Source organism: Heloderma suspectum, chromosome 2 (genome assembly GCF_057233095.1).
Source record: "Heloderma suspectum isolate Gila_16-S chromosome 2, 16-S_ref, whole genome shotgun sequence".
In the NCBI taxonomy this organism is placed as follows: domain Eukaryota; kingdom Metazoa; phylum Chordata; class Lepidosauria; order Squamata; family Helodermatidae; genus Heloderma; species Heloderma suspectum.
Window position 1 is genome coordinate 158,886,774 of NC_139459.1, and position 14,993 is coordinate 158,901,766.

General features: G+C 40.3%; 1 protein-coding gene across 3 annotated transcripts in view; it reads left to right on the forward strand.

The window, feature by feature from the left end:
* GSK3B (glycogen synthase kinase 3 beta) overlaps positions 1-14,993 on the forward strand; it is a 247,018-nt gene that overhangs the window by 116,225 nt on the left and 115,800 nt on the right. For all 3 annotated transcript variants that reach the window (XM_084835390.1, XM_084835391.1, XM_084835389.1), the window contains exons 3-4: positions 7,443-7,526; positions 10,843-10,953. In XM_084835390.1, the coding sequence (XP_084691516.1) occupies positions 7,443-7,526; positions 10,843-10,953 (195 nt within the window). The remainder of the gene's footprint in view (positions 1-7,442; positions 7,527-10,842; positions 10,954-14,993) is intronic.

Consider the following 14,993-nt stretch of genomic DNA (forward strand, 5'->3'; position numbering starts at 1 on the left):
GCAAAATTTCGGCTTAAATTGAAGAACGTAGGGAAAGCCACTAAACCTTTCAGGTATGACCTAAATCATATCCCTGATGAATATAAAGTGGAGGTGAGGAATAGATTTCAGGGATTAGACCTGATAGACAGAGTGCCTGAGGAACTATGGACGGAGGTCCGTAACATTGTTCAGGAGGCAGCAACGAAATCCGTCCCAAAGAAAAAGAAATGCAAGAAAGCCAAGTGGCTGTCTGATGAGGCTTTACAAGTAGCTCACGAAAGAAGGGAAGCGAAAAGCAAAGGAGAAAGGGGAAGATATACCCAACTGAATGCAGAGTTCCAGAGAATAGCAAGGAGAGACAAGAAGGCCTTCTTAAATGAACAATGCAAAGAAATCGAGGAAAACAACAGAATGGGAAAGACTAGAGATCTCTTCAAGAAAATTGGAGATCTCAAGGGAACGTTTTGTGCAAAGACGGGCATGATAAAGGACAAAGAAGGCAGGGACCTAACAGAAGCAGATGAGATTAAGAAGAGGTGGCAAGAATACACAGAAGAACTATACAGGAAAGATCTGAATGTCCCTGATAGCCATGATAGTGCGGTCACTGAACTTGAGCCGGACATCCTAGAGAGTGAAGTCAAGTGGGCCATAGGAAGCATTAGTAACAATAAAGCTAGCGGAGATGACAGTATTCCAGCCGAGCTATTTAAAATCCTAAAAGATGATGCTGTTAAAGTGCTGCATTCAATATGCCAACAAATCTGGAACACTCAACAGTGGCCACAAGACTGGAAAAGGTCAGTTTACATTCCAATTCCAAAGAAGGGCAACGCCAAAGAGTGTTCAAACTACCGCACCATTGCGCTCATTTCACATGCCAGCAAGGTGATGCTCAAAATCCTACAAGCTAGGCTTCAGCAGTATGCGAACCGAGAACTACCGGAAGTACAAGCTGGGTTTCGAAGAGGCAGAGGAACTAGAGATCAAATCGCCAACATTCGCTGCATCATGGAGAAAGCAAGAGAATTCCAGAAAAACGTCTATTTCTGCTTCATTGACTACGCTAAAGCCTTTGATTGTGTGGATCACAACAAACTGTGGCAAATTCTGAAAGTGATGGGAGTACCAGACCACCTTACCTGTCTCCTGAGAAACCTGTACGAGGGTCAAGAAGCAACAGTCAGAACCAGACATGGAACAACCGATTGGTTCAAAATTGGGAAAGGAGTACGACAAGGCTGCATATTGTCACCCTGCTTATTTAACTTATATGCAGAGTACATCATGAGAAATGCCGGGTTGGATGAATCAGAGGTCGGAATTAAGATTGCCGGGAGAATTATCAACAACCTCCGATATGCAGACGATACCACCCTAATGGCAGAAAGCGAAGAGGATCTCAAGAGCCTCTTGTTGAGGGTGAAAGAGGAGAGTGCAAAAGCTGGTTTGAAACTCAACATTAAAAAAACTAAGATCATGTCATCTGGCCCTATCACTTCCTGGCATATAGAAGGGGAAGAAATGGAAGCAGTGACAGATTTTACTTTCTTGGGCTCCAAGATCACCGCAGACGGTGACTGTAGCCATGAAATTAAAAGACGCTTGCTCCTTGGGAGGAAAGCTATGGCCAACCTAGACAGCATAGTAAGAAGCAGAGACATCACCTTGCCGACAAAGGTCCGTCTAATCAAAGCTATGGTTTTCCCAGTAGTAATGTATGGCTGTGAGAGCTGGACTATAAGGAAGGCTGAGCGCCGAAGAATTGATGCTTTCGAACTGTGGTGCTGGAGAAGACTCTTACGAGTGCCCTGGACTGCAAGGAGGTCAAATCAGTCCATCCTAAAGGAAATCAGCCCTGAGTGCTCATTGGAAGGACAGATAATGAAGCTGAAGCTCCAATATTTTGGCCACCTAATGCGAAGAGAAAACTCCCTGGAAAAGACCCTGATGCTGGGAAAGACTGAAGGCAAAAGGAGAAGGGGACGGCAGAGGATGAGATGGCTAGATAGCATCACGGATACAATGAATATGAACTTGAGCACGCTCCGGGAGAGAGCGCAGGACAGGAAGGCCTGGCGTGCTATGGTCCATGGGGTCACGAAGAGTCGGACACGACTGAACGACTGAACAACAAGACAATGATTAACTTGTTATACCTTAAACAAAAATATTATGAATTTGATGGGAAAGGGTCCAAATTATTAGCCAATAAGGTCAGAAATCGTAGAATGAAGAATAAAATTGTAGCCATAGAGAATTCAGAAGGTGATAAAATATTGGATTTACCCAAAATAAAAGAAGAGTTTGTAAAAAAAAATTTTTTTTATAAAACTATTAATATAGATCAGATGAAGTTAGAAAAACATCAGAAAAAAGCTAAAGTAAACCAAATTACTTTACAAAATAGTTTAATGCTGGAGGAAAGAATCTCAATTGACGAAATAAAATATGTCATCTCAAACCTAAAAACACAGAAATCACCAGGTGTAGATGATGTACTGCTGAATTTTTCAAACCATTTAAAGACACTTTAATCCCACAATTACATGAATTATTTAATGAAATTCTGGAAGGAGCTCCACTCCCAGAAATGTGCAAAAAGTCATGCATAATACTCTTACTCAAACCAGGGAAAGACCCATTAAAACCCGATTCTTATTGACCAATCTCCTTATTAAACACAGATTATAAAATCTTTGCCTCAGTGTTGATTAACAGAGTTAAAATTATATAGAAAATTAATAAATGCAGATCAATTTGGTTTTATACTAAACAGACATATTTCTGATGCAGGTAGAAGGGTTTTCAGCTTGATGGGTTATTGTAAACAAAGCAAACTACCTATGGGTCTGGTGACACTGGATATATATATAAAGCTTTTGACAGCATTAATTGGAAATTTTGAAAAAATGCATTGAAATTTTATAATTTTGGCCCCACATTTTCCAGTGACATTGGTGCCATATATTCGCCATCATGGGCCTGTATAATAAAATAAATAACTCAGACTCAGAATACTTTGAAATAGGAAGTGAAACTAAACAAGGTTGCCCCCTTTCCCCAACTTTATTTACTCTTACTATTTAAGAAATGATAATATAAAAGGAATCACAATAGGAAAAACAGAACACCTAATCAGTCTTTATGCAGATGATATATTGTTAACCCTACAAGATCCAATAAAAGCTGCCCCATTCTTACAGAATGAATTAGATAACTTTAAAAATTCAGAAGGCTTACAGATTAATTATAATAAATCAGAATTAATGAATCTAAACATATCACCCCCAATCAACTTTTAATCTCCCAACAGCTTGGAATCCCCCTAGTAAATAAACATTTCAGATACCTTGGAATAAATATAACACAAAATCATAATAAATTATTTATCATTAATTATGGGAAAATTTTGACTGACAATAAACAGAAAATAAATAGAATAAATTAAATGTATCACTTTCTAGTTGAATTTCAGCAACAAAAATGATTCTTCTGCCCGAACTTACATATTTATTTTATATTTTACCCATTGAAGTCCCTAAAACAGTGCTAAAACAATGGCAAAGTAAATTGGAATACTTTAACTCCAAGCGACCCAGAATAGCTAAGAACTTGAGATATAGGCAATGTATGAATGGTGGATGGAGTGTTCCTAACCTAACTTTATATTATATTTTGAGGCATCTGAAAGCCATGCACATTCAATATTGGGGGCAGGGGGGGAGGCAGAAAGAACATTGGATACAAATAGAAAGTAATTGGCTGACCATCAAAAATTTGAATACTATTCTGTGAATTTAAAAAGAATCACAGAAATGTGAACTTCCAAACATATTCACATTACATAGATTGCTTTCAATAATAAAAAACAGAAAACAGAAGCTATTTTCAAAAATATCACCACTAATACTGGTATCCTGTCATCCAGATCTCAAAACAAATAACAGTGTGAAAGGGTATTCAGAACAAGGTTTTCACTATGTAAGGGACTTTTATATCAATTCAAGACCAACAGAACGAAAATATTGGAAAGAGAAGTTGTAAAACACACAAATTAGCTGGTACTCCTGGTACCAATTGGGAATTTTTTTATCAGAAATAAAACACTAATGGAACAAGCTACTAGACCATTACTTTTTTTGAGAATATAATTCTCAAAATATTCTCAGTTTTGAGAATATAATACTTCATCAAACATATCAAACGAAGGGTGTTATCTCTTAACATTTATAAAATATTATTAGAAACATATGGGAACATCTGGAAACAAGCACTCGGTTTGGGAACTAAACTGGAAAATTCAGAAAATTCATCGAAGAAGAATGGAATAAAATTTGGCAGAGATTTCCAATTAAAATGCTATCCTCTAAAATCAGGGAACAAACTATTTAAATGATACAAGGCTGGTATCTCACTCAGTGCGCTTACCTTATATTAATTCAGACAACAATAATTTTGCTGGAGGGGATGTAAAGAACAAGGCACTATTATTTATTTATTTATTTATTTATTTCTATACCGCCCAATAGCTGAAGCTCTCTGGGCGGTGCACAAAAATTAAATCCAAGCAACACACAATAAAACAATTTAAAATATACAGAACATTAAAACCACAATATAACAATACAACCACAATAAAACCTAGCAGCAGTGCAGGAGTTTAAAATACAGATTTAAAACAGCAAAGATAAAAATTTAGAAAGCTAAAATGCTAAAATGCCTGGGAAAATAAAAAGGTCTTCACCTGGCGCCGAAAGGAATACAATGTAGGCGCCAGGCGAACCTCACTAGGGAGCTCATTCCAGAGCCGGGGTGCCGCAGCAGAAAAAGCCCTCCTCCTAGTAGCCACCCGCCTCACTTCCTTTGGCAGGGGCTCACGGAGAAGGGCCGCTGAAGGACAGGGTATATCAAAAACACCAGAATTAGCTTTAATGGGAATATTTCAAGGTAATGAGAATTTATTACATATAACATAAAATTTCTAATAACTGCAGTTAGATTGTTGATAGCTAGCAAATGGAAATATCTAAAAGGAATCTCACTTAAAGAATGGTACAACAGAGTATGGCAGATTGCATTATTAGAAAAATTGACAAATAATATTAAGTTAGCAAAAGGACAAAGAAAAAAGGACAGTTTTGTGGAAGAATGGTACAGTTTTATTGTTTATACAAATACAGAATAACGATGGAGTGTTAAAACTGTGATTATCATAGAACTCAAGAAAGTATGATTAGAATAACAAATAAAAAGGTATATGTATTAACAAATTCTAATGCATGTTTTCAAACAAAGAATCGCAGGGAAAGTTGAGTTTAGGTTATATATTAGTTCTTAAGAATAAAATACGTGCATCTTATCATTGTTAATAGTGTGGATAACTTGTAAATTGTTCTATAATTTATTATGCATGTGTTGAACAAAGTTGTACCGATAGATAATGTACAGGTATTGTAATGGAAATGAAATGACCCTTGAGGTCACTTGGTATATTTATTATTGTGAGGACCCAGGACTGGTTAAGGTGCTAAGTTTTAGGAAGTGCCATCTTGTATCTCACCAGGAGCATCCACCTTGGTGGTCTTATACACCTATTTGATATCTTCTAACCAACTGAGCTCTGCGATGTGTTGAATGATGAAGTTGACTACCAACCAAAAAACACAGCTATTTCATTTGCAAATGGCATTGTGCTTGTGGTAGTAAAGCCTCACCATACATGTGTTGGCCTGAGAATCAGAGAAGCAGGGCAGGTACTAATATGCTAATGGGAGGCACAACAGCAGGGACGCAGAAGGCTAACTGGTGTGCACCCAAGTTTTACCTGAGTGACATTTCATGTGAATGATGACACTTTTAAATTGGGCCCTTAGTCATTGCCAATAGAGTATTAACAAGCTAGTATGTGTCCAGCTTAGTCTATAGATCCCTGACGTGTTAACACAGCACATGCAGGCAAGGTGATATGGTTTAAATGTGACATGGTGATTATGGAATGCTTTGTGGGTAGGTTTGGGGTGGGGGCATGCCCAGTGTTACATTTACCTTGAGCCAGAAAGAGATGTGGAGATGATGATGGATCTGATTTGAATATACTTGCTGTGCAGAAAAAGCAAATCTATCTGGCTCATTTAAATTGGGCTGCCTCATCTGTGTGTGCAGAGGAATGTGGCATGCCAATGTGTTGGCATGCCAGTGGTGCACAAGTAGCAACTGAAGGCTCAATTTAAACATGAAGATAGATGCATGGAATGTTGCAATAAACTTTTTTGCATGCCAAACATCTTATTCAATTGAACTTGTAAATAGTGATGGGCACGTGCACTCAAGAGAAACAGTAGGAAGAAGTCGAGAGAGAAGGTGAGGGGACAGAGGCAACAGCAAAAACATGCACTGGGGAAATAGGAATTCTTCCACATGATGCCGATTAGGAATAGGTGTTAATTGGGGTGTTGTGCACTCTGACGTTTACATCATCTGCAAGTTTCTAGTGCAAATAATGTGTCGCCATGGGGGCTAGTAGTCTGAGAGTGACTGGATAAAAATATATTTGCCCATTTCCCTTGCGACTGAACAGCGTTACACTTTTAAAATAAATGTACTACAGATAAACCAGCAAAGGTAAAAACAAAAATGGGAGATGTTCTTTTAAAAAAAGATTGTTCACCATTTCTTGAAGTTTGAGGTTGAAAACATGTGATGTAAGAGTTTTCTCTCTCGTCTACCTCTGGTGTCCTTTCAGCTCTTTCTCCTCAACTTCTCTTCCTCCTCCTCTAACTATCACCAACTGACTTTTCTTCTGCCCCTTTCCCAACCTTCTGTGCTTGTCCTTTAATTGTGCCAGCACTCTTAAGAGCTTACAGGAGTAACTATTATTACATGTACATACACACACTGTGTCACATGTTACAATACATGCACAGTGTGGGGCATATGCATTAACCTCCCCTTTGCCTCATTCCTCTCCCTTCTTTCTTCTTGAGCTGCCCAAAGCTCAGACTTTGAACTTTTTCAAAGTTTCAAAATTTTCTGCATGTCTACACTGCTCAAGCTTCTGTTTAAAACAAAAATGAGCAAAATCAGTCTGGTAGATATTTAGTAATAAGCCTTACACCACCATATTCTTAAGTAAGATTTTAATTCTTATAACAACCAGTTACTATGCACATTTGTTCAAGAATTACAAAATGGAAATTTTTGATTTAAATCATTCTGTTTTGTGGTAAATCACTTTAAATTAAATCTATCCATGTTGCTAACGACTAGACCATGTTATGTGACCGTAAGTATGTGCACTTACAAACAAAGCAACTCTTTGCCCCAATATATACTGTTTGTTATTTCAGTAAAGTCAAAGCAAAATGTATTCTGTCATTAAGACTAACAAAGTAAATGGTTTCTAGTGTTTGCCCACTTCGGAGAAATAACCTTTCAAATATTGTTCTCTCTTTTTTCAGAATCGAGAGCTTCAAATCATGAGAAAGCTCGATCACTGTAACATTGTCAGATTGCGCTATTTCTTTTACTCCAGTGGAGAGAAGGTAAGATTGGAAAAGCGTGCCTTTTAGAAAGGCATGCATGAAGCCTACTACAAGCATATTAAACCTTTGCTCAAAGAACTGCACTGGCTGCCAATATGATAACATCACCAAGTTAGAGGTGATGTTATTGACATATAAGGCCCTAAAGAACTTGGGACCAGATTACCTGAGGGAGCACCTGCTCCCATATCAACCTGCCCATTCATTGAGATCTACATATTGGAGACTCCTGGTTGTTCTATTTCCTGTACATGTACATTTGACCGCAACTAGGGGGAAGGTCTTTTTGGTTGTGGCCCCTGCCTTTGAAATCTTTCTGCTCTGCAATATGACAGGTGCCAACTTTGATGATGTTTCGGTGTCTGTTAAAATCTTACCTGTTTAACCAAACAATTGCTGATTTTAATGTCTAGCTTAGTGGGATTCCTTGTTTTTATTGTGGATTTTTATTTCAATTTTACTTGTTGTTTTAACAAATTTTGTACACTGCCCTGGAATTTGTTAATGAAGGGCAGTATATAAATATTTTAAATTAAATAAATGAAATTATTTGGGTCCCTGGGATAGTGGTGGATAAAGAGTAGTTGCAGCAGCAGCAGCAGCAGACAAACCCCTGGCAACTGCTCATCCTAACACATTTTGAGAACATCTCTTTATTAAGGAACACTGGGAAATAAAATACAAAAAATCTTTACTACTTACTTAACATATATTAAAGACTAATTTTATAATTGTATGTTTGAAGTTATATATATGTACAACTTCTGTGTTGTGTAGAAATTGTTATATTTTTTCAAGAAATTGTTTTCTTTAAGATATGTTAAGTAGTATTTTAAGGTGTTTTATATCATGTTTTCCAGTTTCCCTAGATAAAGAGATTTTCTTGAAATACTTCGGGTACAATACGTTGGTGCAGCTGTCTCCTTTTTTAAATTAGTTTTGGCTTTTACAGCTGCTTTGTAAATCCTTTTGGTGGTAATTACAACTGCTCATTCTCCATATTGTTGCCACCATCCCACATACCTGGTCACAGGTGAGTTAAACAGCTGTGGTGAGGAGGAAGAGTGATTGGAGACGCTGAACTGCGGACTGGAAGGTCAGCAGGACAGCAGTTCGAGACCCGAGTGCTGCATGACGGAGTGAGCTCCCGTCTTCAGTCCCAGCTTCTGCCAACCTAGCAGTTCGAAAGCAAGAAATTGCAAGTAGATAAATAGGTACCGCCTCAGTGGGAAAGGTAACAGCGTTCCGTGCACCTCGGTGTTCAGTCATGCCGGCCACATGACCACGGAAGCGTCTTCGGATAGCGCTGGCTCTTCAGCTTAGAAACTGGGATGAGCACCGCACCCTAGAGTCGGACACGACTGGTTGGGGACACCTTTTACCTTTTAGGGGTTTTTAGAGCAGTGTTGGTTTTGTTGTTGTTGTTCAGTTGATTATGTAAATTTGTTATTAGTATCGTGCGCTATCTAGAGTGGCCGGGTAGCCGGCCAGATGGGCAGCTAATAAATCAAATAAATAATAATAATAACCTTTACAAAAAGAAGAAAGCAAGAAGGCAAGATGCATGAGGCAGTGCTTGCTATTAGCTGTGGGACTTAGTTGGGCTGGCATCATTGAGGGAGGGGTAACTAATTGGGGAACAGCCGATGTACCATCCTTCCCCAGTCCAGGGATACTACATTAATCCCTATGTTTCTGAGGGAAAGAGAAGCTGAATAAGGAGGATACACGGGCAGAGAAAGGCTCTGGTCAGTGGTAGGCCCCCTCCTGGTTCCTAGCAGATGACCATGCCAATCGCAGATGTCAGGTCTCAAAATCAGTGTCCGAAAACATCTACATTGTGTGATGGGGATTGCAACCCCCCCCCACACACACACACACAAGACTAGGATTAAGCATGTATATGCTTAATGCCAACAGAAGGCATATGCCTACAGAAACAATATTTTAGCAGTACACAGTTACATCTTGGTGTGCAAAATCTAATTGCAAATGGCACTCATTGGAAACTCTTATAAACTCATGGCTCCTTTACATTTTGTAATTTCTAAAATATTTGATTTCTTCTTTCTAGTCTTCTAATACTATTCTTCACAGTATCTAAGTCTTCTTAAGCTTTTCCTTTCCTTGTCTCTCCTTATCTCACATGACCTCACTTTCCCTTTAGTCTAATATTTGATGATACCATGTATCCAGCTGCATTTTAAAATTGTAACTGCTTCTGCTTAAAATTATTATTGTTACTGCTTTTCATTTTTTTATGTTGTATGTTTTATCAACAGTTTTATTCTATTTGTTTTTATTATGTACATTACCCTGAGAGCTTTGGCTATAGAGTGACTCATAAACTGAATTAACAACAACAATAAAAAATAATAATATATATTTTTCAGTAGGGTGCTTTTAAGACAAAAAGTGCCTTTTTTCAGGATTAAAGTATGATAGTTCAAAGTAGGGGTGGACGAAAGTCACTTACCTTTCCTCGAAGGACGTTCGCGGTGGGGGGAGGCGCTTCGCTGGTCCCCCCGCGAAGTTCCGTCCGGGGGGGAGGCTTCCTGCCTCAGCCCAGCCGAAATTCAGGCCGGGGGGGAGGCTTCCTGCCTCGGCCCGGCCGAAATTCAGGCCGGGGAGGAGGCTTCCTGCCTTGCCCGGCCGCGAACGCGAAAGTTAAAAAAAAAAAAAAACGCCCCCTGATAGGCTACGTGACGATTCACGTAGCCTATCACGGCTAGATCTGCAAAGTCAGCCGTGATAGGCTACGTGAATCGTCACGTAGCCTATCAGGGGGCGTTTTTTTTTTTTCTTTCATTGCAATGGCGGCGGCGGCAGCCGGTCGAAAGACCGGCTGCCGCTCCCACCTCTCTTGAACACCCGTCAAACCGCCGGCCGGACCAGCCACCGGGAGGGACATTCGGTTAAGGTAAGTCCCGTCCCGGGGGGGCGGGGCGGGGGGGGTTCGGAGGATTTCTCCCCGAAACTTGTTCGGGGGGCCGAACACGTTGGCGCTCGGCCCCCTGAAGTTTCGGGGAGAAATTCTCCGCCAACCCTAGTTCAAAGTGATCACATTATGTCTGGCCTTGGAAAAAATGTGTTGTATTCCGCCTGAAGTGGCATTTACAGAAATGGCTTATCCCATGCAAGAAAAGTTAATATGTGTCCTGGTGTATTGCTTTCTTATAGTGTAGACAAGTTTTTGTTAAAATGTTTGCTCCATGCGTACTGTGATCAAACCACCAGCTATCCTAAATACCATACTTGTGGTTTTTTATAATCGTCCTTCTTAAACTTCTGTTTTCTTGCTTCCTTTCTTTTCCAGAAAGATGAGGTATACCTTAATTTGGTTCTGGACTATGTTCCTGAAACAGTATACAGAGTTGCCAGGCACTATAGTCGGGCCAAACAGACACTCCCCATGATATTTGTGAAGGTAGGTAAAATAAACTGAGAAGCTTGATTGATCATTGGTTGATACTTTAGACATAACATGCTTCCACTCAAGCATGGGGGGAAGTTGCCTGATTTCCTTCTATTGGCAGGTTCTCGTGCCTCACATGGCGTTGCTCTGTAGAGCTCCTTGGCCATGGAGGTACCAGCTGCTGCTGCTGGAAGGGGGAAGCTGAAAAGTACCATGCATGAGCAGGGTACATGTGTACACTGCTTCGGATCTTTGCCGTAAGACTTTTCACTCCATGAAAATGAAGTGCTTGCATGTCTGAATGAGGGCCGATTCACACATGATGTTTTATCTATGTAAGCATTCATGCCAAGTGAGGGGAATGTACATGTGAAGGTTGTGAAATATGGTGATGGGAATGTATTTGCAAAGTTTGTACATATGTTTGTTTTTCAAGTATACAGTGCGTCCTCATTGTACAGCCAAGTGCCAAAAGTGCTTCAAGCATCTTTGTCATGAGCCAGGAACTGAACTCAGCTATTTCTGCCATGGAAAAGAAGCCCTGGGACATAAAAGACCCTGAGAGTAAGGCAGACCTTAGATCAGGAAGCAGCCATAGAAGCAAACTTCTTACAGATAACATAAAAGCAAAGATAACAGTGTTGGCGAAAAGAAAAAATCAAAAAGAATATTTCCAAAATACATATCACCATAGTACCTTTTAGGCTAAGCCAGAGGTCACAAAATACTTTGCAAGCTTTCACATTCTCCATAGCTTGAAAGATAGTAAAGCAAAAAAGGGCAGTGGGAAGGGAAAAGTGGCTGGTGTTCAAGCCATAGAGTCTGCATTTGGTTACAGTCATAAGATGGATAGTGGGAGGAGGCTGCAGACATTCAAATTAGGCTCTACCAGGTACAGACACGTTTTCAGGTTGCACCTGGGATCCTCTCAAAGGTTGCTGGTAAGAAGAAAACAAATGGTTGATCCCCCATTTTGGAAAATTTAAAATCTACCTGTTACTCAAGAACTGTCTCTTCTTAGACAAAATACACAAGTTTTTTCATAGTTGGAACAGAGAAGTAGAGAGAAACTAGATTGTTTTAATATTACCAAAGCTGAAGATAATTTGAGATGGTGTATCAGATTTTTTAAAAGTCACAGGAAGCCAAATTACCTAGTTGTTGGAGGTGATGCACCCTCAGATAATAAGGTCCCAGCTTCAGGTGGTATAATATCTTCCTCCAGTGTGGAATCCTGCTGCTGAATGGATAAAGGACAGGTTGCTTACCTGTAACTCTGGTTCTTCAAGTGGTCATCTGTGAACACACAGATATGGGTTATGCGCCTGCACAGAACAGTCAGTTGGAACATTCTAGAGCTAAACAGAGTTTTAGGTAGGAATCGTGCCTGCCTTCTCTGCGCCCACTCCAATTGTGGCTCCTGCCTGCCTCTTAATTTCGAGTCTGCTGCAGCAGAGGAATAAAGAAGGCGAGGCATCAAAATGGAGAGGAGGGTGGATTGTATGAGTTCACAGATGACCACTCAAAGAACCACAGTGACATGTAAGCAACCTGTCCTCCTTCATGGTCTCTGTGACTCACACATATGGGTGACTGAAAAGCAAGAGATTTATTGGAGGAGGGAGATGTCACACCAGAATTGAAGCAAGAACCCCACTCTACCAAAAGCTGTATCAGCATGAGCTGTCACATCCAGGTGGTATTGTTTGATGAAGGTAGAAGGCTGAGAAGGTTGTTCCACTGCACAGCTGCAGAAGCAAAATACCTCTGAGGAAAGCAGCAGAGGATGCTATGCCTCTAGTCAAGTCACCGTACTTGTAGGGGTGCCAGTAAGCATGCCAGCTTATAGGAGAGAAACATGACTGAAAACACGCACTTGGCGAAGTGTTGCGATAACACAAGGCAACCCTGAGTGACAGAAGAATAATGGATAGAATTCCTAAAGGGTGGCATTCTATACAATTAGAATGAAAGTGCCCTTCTGACATCTAGCGAATGAAGCTTGACCTCCAATGGGGAGGTAGACTGAGGAAGGAAAATTGGTAGTATGATATCCTGAGTTAAGTGGAATTGTGAGACAATCTTTGGGAGAAAGGAGTAATCTGGGTGTAGCACTACTTTATTCCTATGAAAAGTTCAGAATGGTTGGTCATGCCTTAGAGCACATAGTTCTCTTGCTGTTGATGCTGAAGTAACAGCAGTGAAAAAAGCCATTTTTATTGTGAGGAGCCTAAGGTTGGCCATGGTCATAGGTTCAGAGGGCTTGGCCATCATTTGAGCTAGTTCCACTGACAGACTCCAGACTGGGACCAATAGGGTGGCTGGTGGATAGAGGTTGGCAAGACCTTTAAGGAACCTTTTAACATGAGGGTGTGAGAAGAGAGAGAAACCCTCAGTATTGTCAGGATTAGCTGGTAGGCTGTTAGGTAAATTGTGTGGAGGAAAGTGCTAAACCTCTAGATTTCAGAGAAAGAAGTAAGTCCAATATACTGTGTTCAGCATTCCAGGAGGGGACAGTAGATTTAAAGAGAATATATTTGCTGTGAGGTGGAGAACATTCCATATGTTGCTAATCACTGCAGCAGATGAAAGGAACCGAGAGGCAGGTGGGAGCCATGCCTGGAACATGTGTAGAGGATGTGGGTGGGACTTCCGCCTAAAACTCTGTAGTTCTAGAATGTTCTGAATGACTGTTATGCACAGGCATATGTGTGAGTTACAGAGCCCACAAAGAAGAACTTGGTGTTCTCAAGGCCACACAAAAAGCAGAGTTAGCTGAATTGGCTAAAATAAAATTTCCAAGATCCATATGTTTCGCCTAAGGATGTAAACTGAGGATGACTTGAGATTGCTTCATTCAGAGTCAGAATCATAGGTGCCACCGAAACAATAATTTGTTGGGGATGCAAAACTTCTCCCTCCTATTGTATATAGTTAGAGAGCATAAACCTTTGTGGTCCTGTATAGGGCGCAATCGTATGCATGTTTAGACAGAAAAATGTCCTGCAAGTACCAAGTATGGCTGGCTGGGGAGTTGTAGGACTTTTTTCTGTCTTAACATGCATAGGATTGCGCTCTTAATTATTTTAATGATTAGGTGAGAACCACAGTTAAGACGTTAGGTGCTACGGGACAGTCTGTGGGAGTTGAGGGTGTATGTAGCAAACCCCACACTTAAGTAGCAGGAGAGACATTGGAACAGTATGTCCAAGGCTTTCGATGTTTATATAATAACACACAGAGTATGGGAAATAAGATGAGCTTGAGCTCCGAATACAGGAAGGTAAATATGATTTGATAAGTATAACTGAGACTTGGACTTTAATATGGTAATATAACTGAGATGAATCCCATAACTGGAATGTAACAACTGAAGGATATAACTTTCTCCAAAAGAACAGATGCAATACAAACTGAGTAGCATTATATAAAAAATGTGTACACCTGCACAGAAATTCAAGGGAGTGAATAAGGTATCCCTGTAGAGAACGTCTGCGTAAAAATAAATGGAGAAGGACATAAAACCAACACTGGTCTTGTTTGCACATAACACTAACCCATGGTTAACGCAAGGTTTGTTGCCCTACCTAGCAATTGTCTGGCAGATGATTGAACAAACCACAGTTTATTTTCTCAACCCCTGGGTTGTTCGTTTCCCTCCTCCTTCAGCCGCTCCCTTCCCATATTCTAGACACCTTTGTGGTGCTGAAGTACTGGCATTGGTTCAACACATCAGCTGACTGCTTACCATTGGTCTGTTCTGCATACAGGATGTGGAATACTCATTGGCTGCTCCCAGCACCGCTCACAGCTTGCTGAAGAAAGGCTTCCTTCCCACATCTCTAGGCAAAGTGCTAGAAGCCTTGCATTCAGAGAAATCTCATCCTTTCTCACTGTAGCAAAGGAAAAATTCTTTTACCATAATAAAGGAAATACTGTTCAGTCTTTCAGAAGTCTTGCTTCTCAATTTAAATAAAATATTCATCTTGCAGTGATGTACTCTCCCTCTCTCCCCAGTACTCCGTTTCCCACACACACGATTAACCATTCCA